This window comes from Apteryx rowi, unplaced genomic scaffold (assembly GCF_003343035.1).
Source record: "Apteryx rowi isolate R43461 unplaced genomic scaffold, aptRow1 scaffold_40, whole genome shotgun sequence".
Lineage (NCBI taxonomy): Eukaryota > Metazoa > Chordata > Aves > Apterygiformes > Apterygidae > Apteryx > Apteryx rowi.
Genome location: NW_020450530.1, coordinates 1306288 through 1331581, shown reverse-complemented (window position 1 = coordinate 1331581; position 25294 = coordinate 1306288). Strand labels below are relative to the sequence as shown.

Here is a 25294-nt window from a genome sequence, read left to right as displayed (position 1 = left end):
AAGGAGTAGTCTGATACAGCATGGTAGTAATACCTGTGTGGGGACAGAAAAGGGCAACGCCTTGAAAAATGCAACAGGGACCCCCTGAAATAGTGCTACATTTCATTTGGAGGGTATTTGTACCCTCTTGCTGAGGCTTACGTGAGAAATGAGATGGAAATGGTTGTGGTGCCAGCAATGTGGTGTACATTCCTTCCACTTTTGAGAGCATTGCAATGTCAGCCTGCATCCTGTCTCCTGTTTGCATTATATCTTCAGGTATTGCTACAGTGGAGGGATGCTGCTTCGCTACAAGTATATTGCCGCCAGCAGAAGCTGGCAGCTGTGAAGGAAGTCAGAAAGCATTTGGATATAGGTGAGCTGATGTAGATATTAAATTGTTGAAAGACTAATTTTTTTGTGTAAGATCCTTAGAAGATGTCTCTTAGCAGGGCAGCCTTTTGTTTCATCTGTACAGATGAAAGGACTGGATGGACTGTGCATTAATCCCACAGAGGATGGCCCCGTGGAATGGGGAATGACCTGGGACTTTGTGATCTATCGCAGACTTACTGTGTGACCTTTGCCTCTCTTGGTTCCCTGTCTATGTAATGGATGATAATACTTCCCTCCTCAAAGGAATTTTCCATTACTAAYGGTGAAGAGCTCAGGCATCTCTATTTTGAGGGCAGTGCAAGTAATTTTATCAGTTATTGCCTCAATCTTTCTCTAGCAGTTAATATGAAACGGCTCTCCAACTCTGCAAGCATTTTCATGGTATCATTCACATTCTCAAAGTGAGGAATCTGAAGCACAAAGAGGGCAAATGTTTTCCTAAAGGTTAGGAAGAATGTCAGTGGCAGTGGGGAAGACTTGCAAGTCCCAACTCCCTGTTCATTACCTGAAGTATTAGACTATCCTCCTCCTTAGTGCTAAGTATTGCCAAAACAACCTGAAAGAGGAGCTAATCTCCTGATACTCTCTGAGATAACCAGTCTCCTGTTAATTTGTGTTTTCCTAACAGTGCGCTTACAGACCCTGTTTCTTCACTGGAAGGAATTCACTGCRGAGTCTCTGATGCTGAGAGCTAAGCAGGACAGGGCAGTGCAGCACCACCACCACCACCTGCTCCACAAGTACCTGGTGAATTGGAAGAAATACCATCAGCAGTGTATGGCGAAGATGGTGAGAACGATCAACACCTCTCCAGCCGGTGACCACAGGCTGGGAAATTGCTGGTGTGGGGGAGCAGGCCATGCCTCCTGGTGAAGGGGGTGGTAGTGCTGGCTGCGGAGGAGCACGAGACCCTTGTGCTCTGAGGAGGAAGGAACTGACCTGTGTCTTGCTTGAAGAAATACTGACAGAACTAATAGACCCAACGGGAGACGGCAAGCAGGGCTTGCCACGTGTGAGATCGTTTGCTCTGTGTGGAATCCTTGCTGGACTCCTGGAAATTTGCTACAGGGGTTACACCGTAGAACACTWAGGTATTGAGGGTGCCTGGCCTCAGTAGAGGAAAGGGGAGGAGATAAAGGCTGTTCAGTACCAGTTCTGCTCTCGCAGCATTTGGCTCAGATAAGTGGGGTTTGTCTGAGAGTGACTCACTGTTCTGGTTGCCCGACAGCTCCTTCAGAGACAGGGTTATCAGCTAATGACCTGGAGACTTTGCTCTAACTGCTTCTCCTGCTGGAAGAAACAGGTAAGGAATTGTCCCCTGGGACAAGTACCTAGCTCCTTGCTGATCCTTATCCCTTCTCCTTCATACTCCATTTATCCATGGAGAGTACAAAAATGTGTTTAAACAAGTGGACAGACTGAGTAGGCTGTTCTGTTACTGTTCCACCAGCACTTACTCTTTGGTTAATGCTCCATTTGGCTGGGGTTTTGGTGTGGGACATGTAAACTCCTGGTTTGCTGTGTGTGTGTTTTTTGGTTTTTGTTTTTTTTTTCCTGATAGCTGGTGCAGCGGCAGTGGGAAAGGCAGGAGACAATGCGAGCGTTGTGGCACTGGTCCCTTTCATTGCAGGGGAAGGTAAGGGTGTGGGGGGCAGCCGAGGGGCAGACAAGTGCATTTGGGATCTCTGCAGATCATGTGCAGGTTTGACTGCACTAGGCAAAGTGCATGTTGAACATATCTTTCCTTTGATCTTCAGAGTGCTGTATGTCATTTTGGGATGCTGAAAAGCTGTCCCCAAATCCTCTTATCTGATTAAAAAATTTGCACACGCTTTCCCCATCCAGCCTCAGCTGACTTAAATCCCTGTCCCTTTGCCCTTGTATTGTGGTCCTGCTGGAGCCCTACCTGTTACTGACCAGTGGAACAGAGCCCGTCCCTGTTTGCAGGGGAATCCCTAACCTGGGACTCGTCTCTGCAGCACTCTTGTGCTCTCTGCTCTTCATATTGAAGGTATTTGGTGCTTGGCTGGGATTTGCCCGGGAGCAGCAGCGGAAGAAAGATTGCATTGAAAGAGCCATAGGAGTTCACCACACTGCCCTTCCGAAAGAAGGTGTAACCTGGATCTTGAGATACGCCGCTGGCAGGAAACAGTTGCGGAGGCAGCTCCAAGCCCAGCACCAGCTGAAGGTGAAGGAGACAAGTGATCACTTGGATACTTTCAGGGTGCTGCATTGCTTTGATCTATGGAGGGGAGAGGGTCTTGGAGCCCTAAGTCTAAACTCTTGTTTGGATCTGACATACACTTTTGCCTATGGTTTAAAATAGAACACCCTGTCCTGTCACTCAGCTGGGACTAGAGCACTTCAGACTGGTGTTGCTAATTGGGGACCTTTCTTAAAGAAGGTATTTCAAAACTGACCCATCCCCACCATAGAGAATAGAACTGGATGAGACCTTTGCCTTTGGGTACGGTCTCTAAACTCTAGGGACTGTGCTAGCACAAAGTATTACAGGCTGCATCTAATCCTGTCCTAGTTTTAGCACCACTTCCACCTCTGAGTGTGGCTACGGTGTCGCTCGTACATTTGCATATCAGTCTAGCCCTGTGTGTGGAGAGGAAGGTAGGGTTGCTGGTGGTGTGTGTTCTCCTCCTGTTCCTGGGTAGCTCTCCCAGCTCCTTTCCAGGTTTTCAAGATAGCGGTTGTTCTGTTTGCTAATGTGCAGCCTGCTTCATTGCAGAAGTGCCTGGTTAATTCTCTTTTTCCAAACGCATGGTGGATCTGCTAATTTAGCATGGAGAGCTGGTATGGCTGCGATGTCATCAGAAATCTCAGTTCCTTTCTGTGGTGTCCTTCTCCCCAGGTGGTACGGTGTTATTTCCTGCTCTCAGTCGTCAAATGATCCGCTATTCTTTGTGTTGGCAGGCAGCCTACAACCTTCACGAGTCAGTGTATCGTTGTGCCATGCTCTGGAAACAGAAGGCACTCTACAAGAAATTAAATAAGCCTTCTCTTCTGCCGCCTCTGAAGAAGCAAGTAACATTTAAGGTGCCTGATGTTAACCCTGGGACAAGAGGATTTTCAGCAGAGGAAGTGCCATGGCCCTCAAAAAGCAGTGATTTACCATTTGTCCTTGCTGCTGGGGACTCAATTCTCAGTGAGCTGTGAGTGTAAAGTTGTAGTCCCTCCCGTGTTTCTCTGGCATTGTAGTTCTCTGGCTCGTTTTTATATTTGCAGACTTTCACAGTGACTGCTGTTAGTTCCATGCAGTTTCCCTAACTCTCTTCTGACACTGCCCCTTTTGTCTGGTATTGCTGAGTTATGCAAGAGCTGCTGCATAATACATACATCTGCCCACAAATAATGAAAGAATTCGTGACTTTATACTTCCATATCAGCCATAAGTAGCATCAGCTCACCTAAATACTTTCCAGTAGCAGTTTCTTAATATACAGCAATGAATTCATGGAGCCTCAGTCATTTGTCAGGGGAGCTGTTATGTAGAGAAATGTTTGAAAGATGTGTGGTTCAGTTCTGCCCCTTCGACCACTTCTTGTGCGTTACAATCGTTCATGCAGTGAACCAGATCACAAAATTGATAAAAGGTTGAAATTAATCTTTAAAAATTATTATTGCATGCAAGGGGAATGTTTCAGGGCAGGGATGAATGAGGGAATATGACTTTTAGCTGCAATGCCAGCTTATGCCAATTTAAAATAATCATCAAGCTATAGCATTATTGGTCCTGTTTGTTCTTTTCAGAAATGCTCTTCGACAAGCAAGGTTACCACCACGAAGACCTGACTTTCTTCTGGAATCTCTAGAAAGCAAGGAACTGCTGGGAACTCCTTTTACTAGGTAGAAAATCTCTTTTTAAGTAAAGACTTAAACTGGGCCTCATGCTATGCTTATCCCCTCAATTCCCTTCACAGTACAGAACATTCAGAAATTACAGGGCTCTGCATTGGTCTATACTATCTAAAGGGCATGGTGACCTTAAAAACTTCAGATTTCTTATAAAGTGGACAAGAATAATGGAACTGTCAAGTTAATTAAATAGCAACCRAGAGCTTTGTTTCATTAGTGAGGAATTTACGGGGAAAGATAAGGCACATCACTGATTTCCAAAATTTAATAGGCTTAGTTAATAAGCAAAGTTTCTTTTTCTAAGAAAACTAACTTAGAAGTCTGAGTAGTGCAGGATGCTTTTTGACTCATAGATTATATTTGCTCCACAACAGGCTTGGATCTAGATTTAACTAGTCTGTGGGGCAGCATTAATAACTCTGCTAATGTGTGAGCCAAAATCGAATGTTTCTCTCTCTGTCTTGGCTGAATCAACTCTGCAGCTCTGAAGGGAGCTACTTTTTTGTAGTTACTTTCCCCAAAGGCCTGTGCTGCTGAATAGTAGCAATACCATTAGTTATGGTGTTGCTTCTTAGCCCTGAGAGTGACGGAGCTGAAACTGCTCTTGCCGTAGAAGCTAAAATTGCTTTTTTAGGCAGTTGTTAAGACTGACTGACTTTTGGGGGGGGGGAAATTATTCTATAATTAGCTGTCCCTCGTTAGCTTTAGAGAAGGGAGATACGTATTTCCTGTCAAAACCTGTCTGTGATTGCTGCTTGCTGCTGCTCCCCTCTTCTTGTCCCCAAACCAAAATAAGGCAGGATTTTGTCCTTGGGTTGAATTCACAGTTTCTGAAGAAGTTGTTTCAGCCTGGATTAGTGTGGAGGGTTTGGAGCAGGGCAGGTAGGAGTCATGGAAACCTTAGCTGGTCTGCTGCTTTTTTCCTTTTTAACCTGTTGTGTTGGTTCTTCAGTGTTTTTTTTTTTATTATTTTTTTATTGATGTTTCCCCTGCATAATAAAGCAGCCAACAGGAAAGCTGCTCTAATAGGGTTGCTTTTGTTCCTTTGAACTACTACTGTTTTACAGCAGGGTAAGCGTGGGTCTGGCTGAGGTAGGTTTCCAGCAGTCCTGTGCTGGAATCTGGTACTGCGGGTGATTTAGGGGGCCAGCTAACTCTCGGCAAGGCACAAGCTCCCTCCAATAAGCAAGGGACTAACAAGATTCTCCCTTTTTTAACGCTGACTGAAGAGTAGGTTGAAGTGTACAGAGACCTTATCCTTTTCTTCCTTTACAGATCAGAGACGCCCTTTCAGCAAACAGTTGTGAACAAATGTTCTGCTCAGGTTGGGCGCTTAATGCTATCAACTCAAATGGAAGAAAGCACCTGCGATCAGCTGTCTCGAGTGGGCAGTACCACTCGTGCCTGCCCATCTCCTGTACGTGCTGCTCTCCCCTCTGTGCCGGTGTGGACAGATGACGTGCACCATGCTGTTCAAATCTGTCCAAGGCCAGAGCTGCGGCCTCCTTCGTCATTCATGCCCCGAATGAAAGCTGAAGCAGAAAAGGTGAGTGTATTGCTGAGAAAAACTAGAGTACTTACCAGGCTGCTGTCAGCACAGACCCTGCTTATTGCTGCTTCTTCGCATGACTCCTCAGGGCTGCCCCTTCAGTGAGCGGTTCTATTTTTGTTCTAGCTGTCATCTTAGAAGTTGGCCAAATTAACTGGCTCTGAATTCATAAAAACTTTTTTCTGTACCACTGGTCTGAAGCAACGCTTCACTAATAGGCCAGCCCATGGGTGTTTTGTACTTTAATTCATGCCTTTTTCCTGGTCTTGTTTCCTTCCCAGCAGGATGTTCTTCCTAGCAATTGATTTGAGAGTGCAGCTCCTTCAAAGAGTTCAGGGTAGTTAATTTGCCAGCCAAATTACAGGAATTTAAGAGTAACTCAGCTTAGTAGCTGTGACTATGGCTGAGAGTCTCAACAGCAAAATTTAAATTCAGTTCACCTGCATGTAGCTGCTTGCAGTTTAAACTCTTCTGTTTCATGCAGAATGGGAAGCGCTAACCTTGATGAAAGATCTCTCTCACTGTTACGAATGAAAGAGCTCCAGTTTCTTGAAATATCACAGAACAAGCAAAGCTGTTGAGAGAGGCTCAACAACTACAGGGGATGACTTAGCGGGAGTAGGGCTTGGTAGCTTGCGTCGGGTGCATTCCTGCTTGTAAGGCTCACTCAAGAAAACCTTTTGAGGAATGAAATAGTGTCATTTGGGCCTTGCAGAGAGGAGGCCAGCCTGCGAATGGTCACACAGAAGCACGTTCCCAAGATTCTCAGCAGACCCCTGTGGGGAAGAAATTGCAACCAAACTTGCAGCCACATCTGCTGTCACCTGAAGACTTTGTGGGAAAAGAGAGTCATCAAACCGCAGGTAGGTCCCCAGCTCTAAACTGTAGCAGTTACAGATCCTCCTCCAGTGTATGCAAGACTGCAAGGACAAAGCAGTTAACTCCCCAAAATGTTGGGGAGGCAAGGTAGTCCATGCGCCTGCCTCAGGAGACAAGGAGTCAGTCATTCCTTTTTGGCGTGGTAATACAGTTTTGTGGACTGCTGAATTGAGGGGGGCTGAAGTCCTGTTCTAGGGACTGAAGCATGGGAACTGCTAGGGGTCAGCTTTTTTAGCAAGAACATACTCTAGTGCAGGGGCAGTCATGTACACAAAGCTGAATGTACAGCTGAATTCTCTTTGTGAGAGAAGAATTCACCTAGTAAGTGTTGTAATTGCTGAGGAGATTTAAAGATAGTGTCCAAGCACCTCTCAATATGGTGTTTTTTCATGAAATGAAGCCTGAAATTTCCATGTTTCATGGGAGCAGAACCACTTACTTGCTTCTAGTGTAGATGTAAAACACTATCATGAATAGGCTAAAACAGCCTTTGTAACACTAAACCACGTGCTGGAGGGTTTCTTATGTTCTCTGGTATGCTTAAACTGAGTCTTGAGAGCTTGTAATTCTGTCAAGATCCCTGCCCTCTTGCTGAACCTGATCCTTTGGGTGAACAGGTACATGTCACGTGGTGACAAAATGGAAGAGAAGGACTCAGCAGAGGGTTCCATGTTTCCTGTCTTTTAACCTGAACTTCCCTGAGAAGAATTAAAAAGATAGGACTGCTGCACTTCCAGTGCTTGTGCCTTGTATCTTCCTTGCAGCTGAAGGGGAAGAAAGGGAGCACAATTCCAGAGAAGAAAGGGTGTTACAAAGACAGCTGGAAGCAGAGCTCCAACATATCCAACAGCAAATGCAGTACTACTTCAGCAGAAAGCAAGAACTCAAGTATGTTGCAAAGCCCCTTTAGCCTGCCTTTCTTCATGCTCTCAACTCAGTATTGCGCTTTTTGTATGCGTGGATTTGCTTTGAAACCAGTCTGTTTCACAGCAGAACTGTGAATGAAACAGAAGTTCTAGAGGTTTTGTGCTTTCTCCTTTTAGAGTTCACTCTAGGTGGGAGAGAGTAAGCATGTACAGCTTCTTTAATTTAAATTTAAACAACTAATATAATTATTCTTTTGGCAGCTATTGGAGGAAGCATGGCAAAGATGTCACTGGCCATAATCTAAATGCAATACAAGTGAACTTGGCAGAGCAGCTAAAATTTAGCTTTCAGCTCTTTTATCATGAGGAGTGAAGACTTAGCTTTTCCAACCGTCAATTCAAAAAGCTTTGGCTAGGGTTTGACAACAGATTACTTCTCTATTAGAGTAAGCACCAATTTACAGAAATGCTTGAGAATGGGTCTTGGAGGGGATCCAACTGTGAGGAAAGCAAAAAGTCAGGAACTAAGGGTAGGAGATAGACACCAGCTTTCATACAGATTTCTCTGCTTTCCAGTGTGTGGTGGGTTTTTTTGTTGTTGTTTGTTTTTTTGAGTTCTAGCATTTACTTGTTTGAGACAAAAAATTGGGTCCTACTGCAAGTATCAATTGCAAGTCTAAGTTGCTTAGACTGTAGAGATCCTCCTGGGATAAGCAATCCTTCTAATCCATTTTATCAGGTCCTGTCAGCAGCAGGCACGGATTCTGCAGAAGTGGCTAGAAACAAGCACACAACCAGAGGACCAAGATGGCGTACAAGAAGAATTGGATCAGGTGTGTACCTAGCAAACAAACTGAAGTTACTTAAGTGATTATCACTATGCTATGCACTTAAGCTGAAGGTAGTTGTAGGGAATTATATAGCAAACTATTATTAAAATGTCAAGAGAAGAGAAACTTGTAATCAGAAAGGGAAGAACTGTAGGTAGCGTGTTCTGTTCAACAGCCCAAGGACTGCAGTGTGGATGCCTCTTTCTGTTCGTTCAGAAATGTGACTGCAGCACCTACAGGTTATTCCCAGGCTAGCCCCAATCTGCGCAGCAGGCTTCAGTCCGTTAGCRTCAAGAACTTTTCTGTGGCTTCTCAAGACAGCTCAAGTACACTGCAGTGACTGTATCTGCATTAAGCTGTTCCCCACTTTGTACAGCAATGTCTGAGAGTCCTGTATCAGCTAACTAACTGATACTTGACTGGTTAGAGGTGACACAATCCTGTCACTTCATGGTCCTTTATTTAAGTGGGATAATATACAGGCTGTTAGAGCTCCTTTAGTCTTCCTCAGTCAAAAAGACTGAACACTTTATTGCTGTACAAACAGCTTATGCAGTCCTCTTCACTTTCAGCTGGAGATGAGGATCAACACTCTCACCAAAGCACAACTGAAAGAGAGAGACCATGTACAGAAGCTGGTTGCCCGTCTCCATGATATTCACATCGCTCTGGATATGTGACGCTGAATCAATCTTCCAGCTCGCGGTAGGAATGTCTGCTCAGTTTTTGCCTCTTTTGTAGTGGGGGAGGGGAAATAGAAAAAAATGTATACCTTCTCTTCATCCATGTATGTCATTTTTATTTTGTAAGTTAACTTAAATATTTTTGCTTGTTTTTTGTGTTTTATTTTAACAATACCTGGTTTAAAAAACAAACCAAACCAGAGCTGAACTTACCTCATGCTGTGCTCACAATATCTAGTTTAGGTGCCCCTGACATTTCAGAAATATAAGCAACACTGATAAGACTCTTTATTTCAAAATGTTTGCAATTAAATGAGTTAATGTCAGTAAGTCATACACTTTGACATACAAAAATACCGTGCTACTGATACAGTTGAAGAATTAAATGGATTCTCCATGCAGGAGAAATTCACAGCATTATCAGTACCCTCCAGGAACTTTGCTTCCACTTCCAGGGCCCACTGGTGACTACTKCCTAACAACTCATGTTTGTTCATCAGCTAGTTCTGCACAGTATTAAGACCATCACAAAAACAGCCATTTGCATGCTGAATCCTCTCCCCCCCTCTTAGATTCCTGTTAAAGCAAACATCAGGCAGCCTATTCTCCATTACTAGGCTAACGGTGACCTTCAGATACTGCAGATGATGATGCTGAGTAGCAAGTAATTAAAGCTTAAAGTTGCTTTGGCTGTCAGGTGCCAGAGGCCCCAGTGCAGAAGGTGGAAGCTATTCATTCTTCTTTTCTCTGATTCACTGGAACAAATTTGCTTTCTACCGTTAACATGTCTTTGAAGTTGAGGCAAGAGACTACTTACAGCTTTAACCTGTGGGGTTGATGTTTGCCTTTGTATTTCTCACTCAAATGTTTTTAAAAAAGTGTACATTTCTAGAACCTGTATATAGTTATATACTACTGCAGGAGTTAACTTGCTAATACCAAGAAGTTTAACAAGATAGGTGGCTGAGAGCCACTTCAAGCTTTTCAAACTCCTCCCCATGTAATGTGAGGAAACATTGACTCTTGGAGCCAAATGAATAATTTTCTCCTGCTTGCCGCCCAAACAGCCACCATCACCCTAAAGCCACAGCTGGGCTACATCACTAGATGCAGTTTATCACCCCTTCTTTCCTGATGACAAGCTAAGCATACAGGACTTGGCAAACTGGACATTTGTACAACAAAATTATATTCTATTTTCTGCAGTGCATACAAAGGAGAAATTTTTCTTTAGGAGATCAGAGCTGGTCAAAGCCTACCATCTCCTTGAAGCAGCAGAAAAAACACCCAAGGCTCAAGCAAGGAAATAGTATGAGAAATCTTTCAGAGATCAGAAAGGCAGGTTTCATAAGCACATCCATTCCCACAAGCTCAGGGCAGCAAAGCCAGTTCTAAGTGTTGGAGTGCCTGGACTCAAAACAGAGTTTATTCTCTAAGAACAACTGATACATTGCTTTAAAACTGAAATCCTCCTCTTCACTTTGGCACCAATTTCTGTCGATGCCATTTAGTGCCATGCTCAACAGATCCAAGGTGTTAGTATTTGTTATAACTTTTCTTGACATGAAGTTACGAAGAGGCTCTGAAGTTTTGCTGTAGGATGGAGCTTCAGAGCAGAGCTTTCARCCCCCAGCACATGCCTAATATTAAGTATGAGGGCAGAAATCAGAACAGGCTTTTTATATTTTGAGTAAGATAAATAGTTGCCAGCCCATTATAGGACAGCCAGGCTAATGCACCTGGGAGGCAACTTTAGATTGCTTTGAAGGTCTGTAATATTTTAATACACAATCAGTGCATATGGCATTTCATTCCATGCAAATAAAAATTGGTCCTTAAGAATTTGAAACTGTTCTTTAAATAGAGGAATTTATGAAGAATTCAGTGACCAAGCAACAATTAAGATATATAGCAGAAAGTAAAAACCTATTTTGGCTGCCATCTTGTTGCATCACAGAAGATAAACATCCTTTCTACCCTCCAACCCTTAATCCTGTTGTTATTTTGTCATAATCTTGTTTTTTCACTCATACAAACAAAATCTTTAAGGCCTGTAACGGCAAAATAAAACCAGGGATTAGGGATAGGACACATTGATCTGTCTGCTACTATTAAAAAAAAAAAACAAAAAACAAAAAACACCCAAGATGACCAGTTTCATCGTATGGAATGTAGACACAGTGTTTTCATTAAAATACAGTGCAAAGTCCATTTTTAAAGAGACAATGATGTCAGGTAAAAGAACTAAAGTTGTCTAACATTAGAAAACAAACTGGATGAGTCTCATCTGTTGTACTGATGCTGTTTGTTGTGCACACTGCTTAGGTTGGACTGTAAAGCCATACTAGCCAATTTAACTGTTTGGCTCCCTGTGTGTTCACAGGCTGCCTTTTGAGGATTGTTTTAAAACAGAAATGAGAACACATTCTCAACTCAAGGTCTGTCAAACAGATATGACAAATCTGAGGTACAAGGTTCGAATCAACCTGTCACTGTCCCTTTAAATACAGCTAATCTCTGCCTCCACCCTTCCCCTTTGCACCTGCAGAGCCTAGGAAGGCTTAAAAGGGACTTACAGGCTCTGAGAACATAATTATCCTGTGGCACATTGAGGGGGGAAACATGAAAGACTGCAGGCACAGGGTGGGACTGAAACCTCCCTGGTCAACATTTTTAAAGGCAGCTGTACCTGATACGTATATGGATCATCTGATTCTCTTTCTGCATTCAGCAGCGGTATGTAAATACAGGGCAAATACTCCCAAGCCTAACACAGCAATGACATCTGTTCTCCTCACCCAGGTCCTGCTGAGTGATACATACTTGTTAAATGAAACACTCAGTGGTGTGACTGAGTTCCTTTGCATATAAAACCTTCTTGCTGTGCTAGTTTCTATAGAGAGCCCAGTGCCTCTCCAAAGCGGATTTTCTGTCCAGCCTTGAGGTGGAATTTGAAGTCCTTGGGTGCCTCAAAGATTAGTACAATAGTGGAGCCTAAGTTAAATTCCCCTAAATGTTCTCCTTTCCTCATGGGGATTCCCTTCTTGTTGTTGTTGGATATGAAGCTGAAGTCATTGTAGGAACCTTTGGAGTAACTTGGACTGTTGGTGTGCAAGTCCTGTACAGAGAACGAAGAAACCATTACTGAAAGATTACAGCATTCTTTATACATTAGCAGAGCTGCAAACTGTGGCTGTCCAGGCATTTTCAATGCATGAGCTTACAAGTCAAGAGCATGACAGGAATATTAAAGTCTATACTGCAGATGACTGTTTAAATTAGTCATATTTTAATTAATTGTATATTAATAGTCAGTGCAGAACACCAATAAGGTGAAACTTACCCTGAAATTCAGGTTAAAAAAAAACAAACAACTTGTTAATTCTTTCATTATCATTTACCAACCCCAACCTTCAAAAACAGGAAGAAGGGTACCTACTACCATCTTACTCACCTGGTCAAAGTAGATGCGGATAGAGCCCACATTTGTTGCTCCTACTGCTGTTAAGGAGAAAAAGCCATGTTTCCAGTCACCCGTAAGGACAACCCGTTCGTTGTGGCAGAAGAGCTCCTTGATCCAGCGAGCCACCCCAGGATTCACAGACATCAGAGAGCCTGCAACAGTGAGAATATATTCAAGCTAGGCTGTCAGTCTTGTAGCACTACTGTGATGCCCTAAATGGTATTTTCAGTATAACTGGCTCAGTAAGCAATTCTATCACTTATTTGGAGGAAGAGCGACAAATGCTAAGCACAGCAAATGAACACAAGGCTGTAATAAAAACAACACGTCATAGAAAGATGTGATCTTTAGTCTTCTGGCCAGAAAGATCAATACTGCTCAGGAGGGACTTGTATGACTTTGCATTTTTCCTTGCAGTTACTGGCAAACAGTGAAGATCACTCTCGCCCTTCACTGGAAGGCTGAAAGCAACCTGGAGCATGATCTAGTTTTCCCTGTTAGAGAATGAAAGGTTCAAATTTCCTACCTGGGAATGATTCTTTTCATGCTGCCCTGCCCCCCTTTCTCTCATTCACACCTACAGCTTCATCTTGACTGTGTTTCCAGGCAGTGACGACCTGCTATTAAAGAGGGGGGCAAAATCTGTGCTGGGAAACTGTTTCAAAGTATCTGCCACTGTTGAAGCTTGTTCTAGCATCAATCCTACGTGCTCCCCTGTCACCAGTTTGAGGTGCAGGGACTCATATCCCCACTCTCTGACACTACTGCTCTACAAAAGATGTAATTAACTTCACCCTCGTTTCATCTGTAAATTCACATGTGATGACTACTGTTAACTGTCATCAAATAGACCCAAGAGAGATCATGGTAAAGACAGACTCAGAGCTAGTGCCTAGTCTCAGCCCTGATAGTTAGAACTGAAAGAAGCCTTCTAGTATCAGCTTTGGATCCATCTAACAAAAGGCCACAGGCTACTAAAAGCAAGTCAAATAACTTTTTACAGCTTAGGAACGGGTTTTAGTGGTTAACTATCCAATGCATGAAAGCACCCCCTGCAGTTCTCTTTGGTAATGCAAAGAGGTGGTTAGTAAGGCTGCAGCTGAAAGGCAAGTAGCTAGCTAGCTAGCGCTGACCAGGAAATACTAATAAAGTAAGTAAGTTTAAAAAGAAAGTTGATTACAGTAAGAACCTCAAGGACTTCAACCCCTAAATAGTCCTTAAAGTAAAATATATTCACTACACAGATTTTTAGCTATAAAACCATATTTGCTTTGCTGTGTTGGATCCAATAGTAGCATTTCACTCAAGCACCATTATTTTAATCAAGGTCTAGCTTCAGTCTGAAACTTGAGAGACTGCTCAGAGCTCTTAGCAGGTCTTTGTCTCTCCCTTATGGTATCTGAAACCAAATCCAAATCCTTAGGTTTTTGCTACGTACCAGGAAGTATTTTTTTTTTTTTAATCTGCAAAGGAGAGGAGGACAAAAACATTTGATCATTCCAGCTCCAGCAGACTGTTTAGTTATATCTTCTTGGCCAAGCACAGGAAAGAGATCATATTTTAGGCTACTGTTTGCTCTGATCTGCAGAGCTATCTTTATTTCAGATGCAAACTGAATAATTCTTTTTCCGGGAACAAGTCAGGTCAGCCTGCATCAACAATTATTTCAAAGAGTTAGGACAGCCTGAATACAATATTCCTGTTCTCACCATTCATATGTGATTTGTACTGGCAGACTATACTACCTTAAAATTCATTATTGTGTGTGACAAATCACTTTCCTCCAGTTATCTATCGTGTGACTGTACAACTGCTCCACAGGCACGTCTCCTTCAGCAGTGGCCCATACCAGTGCTTCCCTCCAGAGTTGCTCTGCATCCATTTGCTAAGAACAGGAGCCTACCTGGGAAATGACGTCGGTGCGACACTCTCCAGTCAGTGGGTGAATGGAAGCAGTGATAATCCCCTGGTGCAAGGTAGATCACACAGTGGTAGAGCTCATTCCCCTCCTTTGTGACAAGTTGTTGCTGAAATGAGTTGCCAGGTGGGGCTGCAAGGAAACCATGGAAAGAAAGGGGTTAAAGATAGTCTTCCTGCAATCATCTACTGTAGCCTAGAAGTCTGTATTATAATCAGCGGTAATAGCAGAGCACTAAATGCAGCCCACGTGCATTGTTGAGACTACAAAAAGACACATTCAGCCCCAGGGATCCAATGTTTCAAGGTGCTTGTTTCCTTTTACAACAGAATTGAATCCTGTACGGAGTTTTAAACATTTTGGAAATTTATTAGTTTTAGAGTTTCACCTTCCCCAAACAGCACAACAGAAACTGAAATTCAGTGAAACACAGAATTCTTCCTCAAAGCCACCCTTTCAAGAATGGAATTTGTAGAGAGGCCTTAGGTTTACAGAAGGCATTAATTGCATCTGTGCATGTATTGAAAATAACTACTGTTTGCAGAAGGGCTCTATCTCTCCAGTCCCCTCTCAGGTTTAGCAAAACGTGTTGCTCTCATCAAAACCAAAGGCCTTAAAAAACAGTGCTCCAGGCACAGCAGAAGCAGTGGTAGCACAAGCCAAGTGAGGAATGGTGCTTCCGCATGAAACTTTTGTATGGAGCACCTTGTACAATCTTTGCTAACCGGCTGCTTAGGCACATTTGAGTGACAAGCAGGAGTGCTACAGCTTCGTTATAGGGGCAGATCTTGAAATCTGTTTTAGTCATTAATAAAACCACACATAAAGGAACCAAGTGATTAATGGGGAGAATCAGAATGATTCAGGCAAGACAGTACAAAGCTACTGAAGAGAAGAGAACTAAAATAGTGATGTGTTTATCCTCAAATGTAAGTATACATTAAAAAAAAAAAAAAAAAACAGAACTACTTTTGTTCCTGACAATGTGAAGAGGAAAAAAAAAAAGACATGAAATATACTCTCTTGCTCTCTGAGAGCACTGAAGTGGCAGAGCCTGTGCAAGGTCCAGTGGATGCACAACTTACCTTGGCTAAAACGCAACTCCTCTGTGCTGATGCGAGGTCCCAAGAAAGATTCCAGCGAATAAGTAACACCTTTCACCTGCTCCACTTCACAGTTTTTCACTTGTCCAAAATTAAGTATCTTTCCATCAGAGGGACTAATCTACAGAGAAGACAGAAAATGAAATACATTAGAAATTCATGCATACCTCATCTGTCCAGCCATCACAGCAAGCAGAAAACATAACAACCGATCGTTTCAAACACTGAACACACTTTTCTTCCTTCACATCTAGCTCCTGTAAAAAGCAAAGTCGTGAAAGCTCCGTGTGGGATTCTGGTCTATGCTTTGTGTTTTTAATTACATATCCAAGAGAAAGCTTAGATATGCTCCTTTTACACTGCAGGCTTTTTCCCCCAGAAAGCTATCATTTCCTTTTACTCACCACACTGTGCAAACAGCAGACTGGCCGTGCTTGCGGTTTCAGCTTCCTGCGGAAGAATTCGCTGAGGTTTCTGTAGTGATGTAAATCTTCAACAGCTGCCTCCTTCATGTTCACTCCAAACGTCCAGATGTACAGGCTGTAAACAGGCTTCCGGAGCCATGTAGGCAGCTCCACCTGGTTCAGGCGACCCCAGGCTCGCGAGAGCAGGCGAGTTGGTACCGATTTGTACAGAGCTACCTAAAGAAAGAAGAATTACACCATGTCATTCACAGTTCTTCCCACTGCCAGCTTTCCCTCACCTCTCCCCATAAAACAGAAGGGCTCAAATTGTTCCTGCTAACACTGCCTCAAATTCAGTGAGTTACAGCATGCAGGAAGCAGCCTTGACACCTGCAGAAAATTCCACTGCACTTGATCCTCACTTCTGCCATTCTGATGGGAATATCCCTGAGATGAGGGATAGGATGGAGCAATGGAGCTTATTATAACTTTATATTGAAGCCAGAAACTCCATTCCCTTGCAGGGCTGAAGCTTCACATGCAAGTTACTGGAAACTGCCCATGTGAGGCTTACAGAAAAAAGACACATTTCACATATTCTAGTAGAACCCTCATTAGAAGGGTTTACCATTACCAATGTTTCATTTTTGTAAACAACCAAAGAAAAATTGACTAAAAAAATAACTTCTCCACGTTTGATAAGGTACTTCTCAGATGGCCATCTGCTATTGCAGATATTTTTCTGCACCACACAATTGTACTGCTTAATGATACTGGAACAATTAAAGAAACGTACCCACGTGGATGCCGCTACACTGGCACAGTCTCATGCCAGTACTGCCCCTTCTCTTGCAAGAATGGGAGTTGCTAATAGAGACTTTTACCTTTTGGACTTAGGCCAAAGCATAAGTTTTGGTAGCAAGAAAAACAAATGAAACAATGTTAAGAGGTATGCTGTTCATATAACTGGGCAGATGACAGGTTTTCCTGCTGGGTAATTCCAGGAGATAACTCTTCGGAGGTTTATGGTACTTAGTGTCAGCCAAAAAAACTTGTATGAGCATGATGTAATTGGGGAGGATGGGGGAACACTGAACCCTCTGAAGCCAGTTTTGCAAAAGAAATAGAAATCTGGTACAGTCTTTTTAAACAGTACAACTAGCTAGATTTAACTTCCAAGTTAAAAAAAAAAAAAAAAAAAACTTTTTTTTCCTTATCAAAAGTCATCATTTATTCCCAATGTTAGTCAATTGTATCCTTCACTATTAAGCCTTGCAGAAGACAGCAATAAACGCAAACAAAAGCACACACCAGCTGAGAGCTTGTCCGTCCTATCAAATACACTTATTTCACTCACAAATTACCCTCCTGCATCACATCAAATTACAGTGATATTTAAGAAAGAAGCCACCAATTTAATCTTACTTCAAATAAAAACTTTTAAATCAGTGGTACTTCAGGTTATATAAACTGAAGTACTAAAGAAAAATATATTGCCATTTTATTTGACATGATTTATACAGTGTCAATTGCTAAAATCAATTTGCTCAGTTTTCTACAGTGAAACACAGATACAACTGTAAATTCACAAAAATTGTCAAAGTGATATTTCCCAGTAGCACCTACTCTTCAAAAAAGGCTGCTTTTCAAATTGATGGGATCAAAGAATAGCTGTTAAAAGGAAATCATCTCAAGAACTACAGTTTTCGGTCAAAATATTCACATGGACGTTGCATTTGTAGTTGCGTGATGTGTTTAAACAATATTTATGTGGAAGGCTTCCTACCCACTGCTCTCACCAGCTTCAGAGCAGAGATTTGCATTAGCATGTCATTGGACAGTCTGGATTACAGATGCTCAAAGAACTTGAGAAACAAACCCTTATTAGGCAAAATGACAGCAAACAAGACCATTTGAATATGGCCAGGAAACGGAACTGGAGAAGCAGTTTGCTCTGCCTTGTCCTAGCCCTGATACTTAGAGGGCAGGTGACTGAATCAAGTGAAAAGTTTCTACTGATTTTCCTGGGCATACCCATGACCGCTAGAGGACATAAAGAAATTCTCTGCTACTGAACAGTCACCTGTCTGTGAAGCAATTAGTCACCAAAATCACAAATAGTAAAACCTGAGAGAAACATGATTTGCATCTCTGTTTTCATACTAGCAATCACCACCCTGTTCTACATTAAGTATCCCTCCACCCAGCTGCTGCCTGCTCCCTGCAATATAAAACAGCTAACATGAAGCACAGTAGAGACCTGCTCGCACTTACCCTGCTCATAGGCCTCCATCCCACTCTGGTCAAGGGTTTAAGAGCACCGAAAGGCAGAAGATAATAGAGAATAGTCAGAGGCCAAGAACGGAGTTTCAGAGCAGGCCTAGACATACAGCTCAGCTGGCCCAACCTTCGCCTCAGGGCCAGCTGGGGGAATTGCAACCTGAAAGATTACATACACAACATAAGAGGGTCAGCATCTCAGCTTCATCACCTCCAGCTTCTCATAGCTGGGAGTGATTTATTCCTGCTTATCTTTATGTATACCTCGATTCTGCAAATGCTTACTGCTCTGTTTTGGTCAGTTCTTTCCCAAAACAAAAGATCAGTTTACCTCAAAAAAATGAATGTCCTCTGTCCAAATAATGGTGTTCACTGTCACAGGTCAAATTTCATTAATCATACCCTCAAAAATTAAAGGCAAAAATCACTTGCAGGGGACATATGAAAACAAAGTAACAGCTGGTTCATCCAACTAAAATGTAACAGGATAGTTTACAGTGGAAACAATGGAGAGCAAAAGTGCTTCCAAGTATCAAAAGATTACCTCCCCAGAAAGCGCTGCTTGTGACTGCTCCAGCTCCTGCAGAGCCAAAGTGGACAGCAACCTGAATATCCTGAAATCTGTCATTCTGGGACATTAAACCCTAAACTGCATGGAAGGGCAATATTAAGGAAAGAGCAGATACTCTAGTGAAAGAAATCCTTGAAGCCTAAGAATTGCGGTCCCTCACAGATTTCTTGTGCTGGAAACATCCTGACTATATTGTGTCTTAAGTTGTATTCTGTATCACAAAAGATGCAGGAGTCAAATTTACACAGACCTGTTGGTCACTGACTGACTTCAGGAAACAAGCACTTAATACTTGAGAGACAAACAGGAGTGTCATTCCTGAGTTAATTAATACAATGTTCAGATAACCAATTCCAAAAGACAGCTTTGCAGGCCTTAAACCTTCACTGGATACCGTGGCTCTGAACAGAGGATACATAGATTAAACAGATATTGCTAGCGCTACAAGCTAATGTGGTCTCCACAGCCCAATCACTCTCTGGCCTCATAACCAACTGCACCTAGGATTTTGAGATATGGATGTCCTGACTGAAAGCAAACTCTTTTTGCACAAGTGGCTGTGAACAGAAGTTGAGCTTGTGACTCTGAGCAGGGGAAAGCTCCTCATCTTACTAGCAAAAGCCATCTTGGGCCTCAGTTCAGACTCCTGTGGGAGGTGTGGATGAGAAAGCCTTCAAGTGAACTGACTCCCCATTTATTTTTTGGCTTCTCCTCATGAAGAAGTTCTTGACTAAGCTATTTCTCACCTTTCCAAAGTCACATTATCAAATTAAAGTCTGCCTCTCTGAGGGCAAAATATTCAAGTCTTCCGGGCACTGACTTAACTGCTGGCTAAGAGATTGTTTTCCCCACGCTGCTGAACTCAATCTGCCTGCAACCAGCACACAGCTCTGTGCACACGTTGGCTGCAAGTAGTAGGCTCTGGCTGCACTGAACAGCCCTCTTCTTCACTGGATTAGATGATATGAATAGTGAACTATAACATACTGTGCACTTCCTTCCAAAATGGAAAGAAGCTAGGAAACCAAAACAGAAATTTTGTGCCAACCTGTTCTTTTCAAAACCTGGCTCAGAATAGCAGGCACAACCATCACCACTTTGGGATGCAAGACGGTGCTTCTGGCTCACAGATTTTCTCTGCAGCAAACACAACTTCTTCCCCCCTGCTTCCTCCCCCGAAAACGAGAGAGCGATCTGGGCAAAGTACAAAAAAACCCCGAGGAGATGAAGCGCTGCCTTGGCAGAGGTAAAGCAGGCTTTATCAGCAGGAGCTGGCACTGCCTGGCCGCAGGAGTAGGAAGGGGCAGCTCGCGTTCCCCCTGCTCTCCTTCCACCCGCCAGCCTGCGGGCCTGCTCGAGGGCCGGCAGGGCCAGGAGCTGGGCTGCCAGGAGCGTGCGGCCGGTACCGCTCCCCCTCCCACTGCTCTCCCCCCCTTCACTGCAGTCGATCACGGACCAATCCCCGCAGAGCTGCATCCTGGCAGCTTGCTCCAGAGCCCTCGGGCTTCTCGCTGCCTTGGCCTGGTTTCAGAGCAGTCCCTCACTAATTTTTCCTATTCTCCTAGTCCGACAGAGTAGAAAGGAAAGAAACCCTTGTCATTCCCCTTGTCGTAAAACAGCATGCCCTTCTCTGCCAATTCAACACATAAGGAGCTTTATAGTAATTAGGCCAAACAAAAGCTTTGCAGATGGCTGTCGCTGTGCCCAGAAACCCTCCCATCCTCCCTCCCTTGTTTCTCCCCTCCTGCAAAGCAGGAAACACTGAACAGTACCTGAAACGGCTTCTCCTATTTGGTGTATCACCGGCAGAGCCAGCCGGGCCTGGACTCTCCAGTTGTGGGTGCTGGTCCCCGGCACAGCTGCTGCTGCCGCCGTTCCCTGAACGCAGCCTCCRGACATGAATTTTAACTTTGCGGAGGTTGTAGCAAGAGGGTGGAGGGGTAGATAAAGCTTTATAGCATCTCACCATTTCCCTGTGTGTAGATCTGGTCCCTGCAGGGTGTTTGACTGACACATCGTCAGGGTGACGGTTGGTTGCAAGGCTCAGTCTTTTTTCCTCTACCTCTCCTTCCTTTGCTTGCTCCGGCACAGGAGGGAGGACACGGCGTCACAGTTCCTAATTCCCCCGCTGGTCTGTCTCTGGATTCCCCCTCTGTTTCCCACTTGAATCTCTGCTACGAGGGTCGCAGCTATTGCAAACAAACAGGCATTGTGTCATATTTCGACATCCCACTACAAAGACGACTGTGCACACAACAAAAGCAAGCTCTCCGTATAAGCAGTCCTCGCTTCTCCCTAGTCAGGGCGGCCATTGAAACTCGGCTCTCCGAAGAACACCCCGCAGTCTCAGGCTGGGCACCGATGCACTACAGTCAGAAGAGCAGCCAGCTGGCCTCGCACAGCTAACCCGAGAGGCACTTTGGATACGAGGCTGGGAGGAGGAGCGGGGTGGAGAAGAGGAGGAGATAATTCCTAGCTTCAGTTCTGCAGTGCAGCAGCTGCAGCTAAAGGAGCTCCAGACTGCTGGGCAGTCAGTGTGTACAGCACCAAAATTCCTTTCCTGCTCTTAATATCCAGTTTGGAAAGAAGAAAAAGTGAAGGAAAGCAACATCTTTCCATTTCACAAATCCTTGCCAGACACCAACATCCATCTCCTGAAGTCTCTTTCCATCTCAAAAAACTCACCTAGGGAGCAGATAAAGGACACAAATCCCCAGGTGCATAATGAAATAAGGCAACTGTAGGGCCAGCTTGCGAATCAAGTACAAAAGAAGTGTTAACGTGTTTTATGGGGCTCCCAGTACTGTCACAGTTTTTACAACCAGTAGAACTAAAGTATGAAGCATGGATGAAGGAAGATTTTCTTCTTTTAAGACAAAAGGCTGCAGTATTTCTATCTCAGCATTCTGAATATATATAGGGAGAAATTCCCCTCTTTAGCTCTGCAGACTACACCTCAAACCTAGCTTTTCCGTATCTCCTGTTGACTAGATTTGGGTTGCTAAGAGAGATTGAAACACAGCAGAAGCAAGCTAACCACAGTGCACCTCAGGATTAAATCAAACACCCAGAACAGAACAGTTTAGGGGCTAACTCTTTAGTGACTATTCAATTCACTTATGTTTTCTGTTAAAATCTGTGGGGGGGGGGGGGTTATTAAAAAAAAGTCTTGTTTCTAAAACTCTCTACACACTGTGAAAGCTGTAAGCCTTATAGAGTGGATCAGAAAGAGCACTGGTGGAGGAAAGGGTTGTATTTTATTAGGGATAAGGCAGGAGAAGAAGTGGGAGGGCCAGCAGGAAAATCTAAAATTAAATAGCAAATGACATCCCATCTCAAGTAGACCTTGAAGGGAATATATTCTAGCAAGAGTCATGTATTATGATTGGCCTTCAACTCCAAATATTCCAGATGTTCCCTAGAAACACCTCTGGAGTCCCTGCATGAAAGTATTTTTTTTTTCCCTTGGGAAAAATATTCTTATATGGTATTCTATATTGCAGGCAGTTCCAAGATCTGTGTTTAAGTTGTTGTTTAAGCTGAATTTTAACGATTACATTTAAAAAAAACCACAGTAAATTGAAAGATAGTAAACTTAAGATCAGTTAACAAGCACACAAAACATACTCCTCCTTCTCTGAGCCCCCTGCCAAGTTTTTTGTTTTCCTATTTCAAATATTCTTCACTCTTTCTTTGGCTGGCACAAGAAACACCTACACACACAAAAAAGGAAACCATCTGTACAGTAAAATGAAAACAGTTACCCAAAATCCCAGCAAAATTCAAAAAGCAGTGAGGAACACAGAGGAGCCACTTGCCAGGAGCACTAGAAATCACCACCATTAAATACTAGATTTTAAATAGAAACTGAAGCTAAATTGACAACATCCTTTTAAAAGGCATTTCATCGGACTAAGATGAAAATCATTAAGTTAGCCAGACACACCATACTGAACATGTGGGGCTGGCTCACAAAACTGAAAAGAAAGATTTGGTTCAGCGCCGGTGAGCCAGGCGGGAGCAGACAGCCGGCCCCAGCGGCAGCCTGCCCTTCGCAGGCCGGGAAAGCCCGCGGCTCCGCAGCCTCCGCGGCACCGGCTCCCTCCCTGCGCTGCCTGTCATCTCCTCCTTCACCCCCCTTCGCATACGCATGGCTCTGCAGAAAGACAGCAGAGCAAACAAAAGTCTTAGCTGCCTTTTCTTCAGTACTCTTCTCTTAAGCATATGGGAGGGAGGCAAACCCACACGCTCTTTCAGTAAAAATTCAGTCTGATCCCCCCAAATATGTTCAAGAAATTGTTATATCCTAGATCAAGCATGCCTGGTTCTAGGAAAGTATGGGGCATATTAAACAGCTAATCTGCTGCCTAAACACGAATGGACACTGAAACATTCTGCTGTCCAATGGTGATATTGCTGTGAATTAAAATAAGGCAGATGGAGAAGCAAAACACAGTGGGGACGGTCACCCTTCAGTTCAAAACAAAAAATTTTGGAGCAAGAGAGATTCCTCTCTGGGAAGAGAGAAACGTTGGCATTACAAGTCCTCTTTCTCCACTTCTTCAGAAACTCAGTTCAAGTAAGAAGACCAATGTTTCTCTTCCGTTCTGTTCTACTAACCCAATTACATTCACCAAGATGCAAATACCTGAGTCCTGCTTAAACGCTGACATATAAACATACATGGCAAGTTGCCATTCCTGTCGTGGCTGCACCAGCAGCAGCTTACAGTTCCGCAGTGTAAGAAGGGCAAAATGAAATATCCACCCTGAGTTTACCTACTTTCAGAAGAACAAGGAAAGAGACCTGAATTGGTGATTAACCAATTCAAAACGGGAACTCGTACAATGGCTTCTCAGTGGCTGGACTTCTCAGGATCCGGGCAATGCCACAAAGCCCGTTTTATTAGCTTAGACAAGAACATTATGGGTGTTGGTTAAGTATTAGCTTGCACATCAGTACCAGACTCCCCAATCTGCCTGAACTCATCCAGAATCCACGCTAAGTAAATAAAGGAAGCAGTGACCATGAGGTATAAATCCCTAAAGAATTATTATCTAATAATGAACTGCTAATCTGCCAGCTACGCAACACCATTCTGCTCTGTCAGCTCAAATAAGTGTCAAATCCAGTGACCACATCTAATTACTTGTCTTCTCATTACTGGTTCAAGCCCTTCCCTCAGGATTTCAAAAACAGCAAGCCAAGGCACTTGCAAGGATAAGTGGTTTAAACACAACCGTACTTAAAATTGAAACTCATGTTTGAAATCATAAGTGTGAATTGTTAAGCTTGGAATCCTCTAGTCCGAGCGCATAAATCTTCCAGCCACACTTTATACATTTGGTAACTGCAACTGTTTAAAAGATGCACTAAACGCATCCAAATACGACATTGGGAGTAGCTTTCCAGCTAACAGGAGAGGTACTGAGTGACATACAGCACCGTTCGTTAACGGTGCCATTCCTTTCCCAGCGGCATCTGTTTAATTTCAGACACACGTAATCCCTGCTCCCATCCGACCTCCTCGTGAGTCAGCCCAGCAAGAGAAACGCTAAGTGCTCTGGACCCAGCCAGCAGCTCCTGAACTCTAAGAGCAAAACAAAACTGCTTTCAGGCTGCTGGGGAAACCTGAGTGCAGACTCGGCGTCTGCAAACGTCACGTGAGTTTTGAGTCACTTCCAGCAAGCATGGGAAGAGCAGGCCAGCTGCACCGCTTGCTGTACCGCTTGCTGCGCACTGATGGGCCCCGGCTCATGAAATGTACTAGGTCCTGCTTTATCCATCTTTAATTCCTAAAATTCTTTACTTTTAGTATGAAGAAGCCTTTCTACAATTTTCCTTGATTTATTAAGCAAGAAGTTTTGATTATTTTTCCCCATGATTTTACATTGCTGTTTTAGTTGCATTCCCTATACAGAGGAAAAAAAGGTGGTATTTTAAGCTAGCCATAGAAGGTAGTGGATAGTCTCGAAGATGTCTCCTGTGAAGCCAGGAAGAAAAAAAAAGTTTTATTTACTTTTTCAAAGTGACATGAAAATTTCTGACCCTTAAAATACACCCTTCTGTTTTAGTATCTACTTTTGTAGTCACAGCTTCTGCTCCATATGCTTTCAGAAAAGAAAAACCTTTGAGATATTTGTAAAGCAAATTCCCTGCTTTATAGAGGCGTTTATCGGGGGTGTAAAGGCGCTAGCCCTGCCGCGGCGGCGCGGGGGGGGGGGGGGGGTTAACAGCGGTAATGCCGCCCCCGCCGCCTCACTTGCTTTAAATCTGCTCCGAGATTAGTGGTGAGCGAGTGGAGACTTTGGAACAGCTCTCCTGAGGCTTCCGCGAAGCCGGAGCGCGGCGATTAATCGCCCTTTGGTAATCGGACCTCGCACGTCAGCGCCTGGAAGCCTGAGCGCGCTCCCCCGCCGCTCAGCGGCACCGGCGTCCGCGGGCCGAAAGGCGATGCCGAGCCGCCCTCGGGAGCGGCCTCCGGGCACGTGGACGGACGCGCGGGG

At 43.8% G+C, this 25294-nt stretch overlaps 2 protein-coding genes across 16 annotated transcripts in view; one reads left to right on the top strand and one right to left on the bottom strand.

The window, feature by feature from the left end:
- The window catches only part of SFI1 (SFI1 centrin binding protein), a 52420-nt gene that overhangs the window by 22120 nt on the left and 5006 nt on the right, over positions 1-25294 (top strand). For 3 of the 10 annotated variants that reach the window (XM_026075136.1, XM_026075137.1, XM_026075129.1), the window contains 12 exons: positions 259-355; positions 1004-1164; positions 1604-1678; positions 1937-2011; positions 2387-2563; positions 3301-3539; positions 4138-4233; positions 5518-5788; positions 6507-6654; positions 7435-7558; positions 8276-8369; positions 8939-9190. In XM_026075136.1, the coding sequence (XP_025930921.1) occupies positions 259-355; positions 1004-1164; positions 1604-1678; positions 1937-2011; positions 2387-2563; positions 3301-3539; positions 4138-4233; positions 5518-5788; positions 6507-6654; positions 7435-7558; positions 8276-8369; positions 8939-9046 (1665 nt within the window). In that variant the 3' untranslated portion in view covers positions 9047-9190. Of the gene's footprint in view, positions 1-258; positions 356-1003; positions 1165-1603; positions 1679-1936; positions 2012-2386; positions 2564-3300; positions 3540-4137; positions 4234-5517; positions 5789-6506; positions 6655-7287; positions 7559-8275; positions 8370-8938; positions 9191-12472; positions 12562-12929; positions 13156-14333; positions 14423-24283; positions 24965-25294 lie in introns of those variants that run through there. The other 7 variants (XM_026075133.1, XM_026075134.1, XM_026075135.1 and 4 more) reach the window with 6 other exon arrangements.
- PISD (phosphatidylserine decarboxylase) overlaps positions 10305-25294 on the bottom strand; it is a 27986-nt gene continuing 12996 nt past the window's right edge. The window contains exons 2-9 of one of the 6 annotated variants that reach the window (XM_026075151.1): positions 20755-20977; positions 20561-20677; positions 18212-18377; positions 15938-16174; positions 15516-15654; positions 14416-14562; positions 12504-12664; positions 10305-12167 (exon numbers count right to left, since the gene is read on the bottom strand). In XM_026075151.1, coding sequence (XP_025930936.1) covers positions 11943-12167; positions 12504-12664; positions 14416-14562; positions 15516-15654; positions 15938-16174; positions 18212-18377; positions 20561-20677; positions 20755-20804 — 1242 coding nt within the window. In that variant the 5' untranslated portion in view covers positions 20805-20977 and the 3' untranslated portion in view covers positions 10305-11942. Of the gene's footprint in view, positions 12168-12503; positions 12665-14415; positions 14563-15515; positions 15655-15937; positions 16175-18211; positions 18378-20560; positions 24278-25294 lie in introns of those variants that run through there. The other 5 variants (XM_026075148.1, XM_026075152.1, XM_026075149.1 and 2 more) reach the window with 5 other exon arrangements.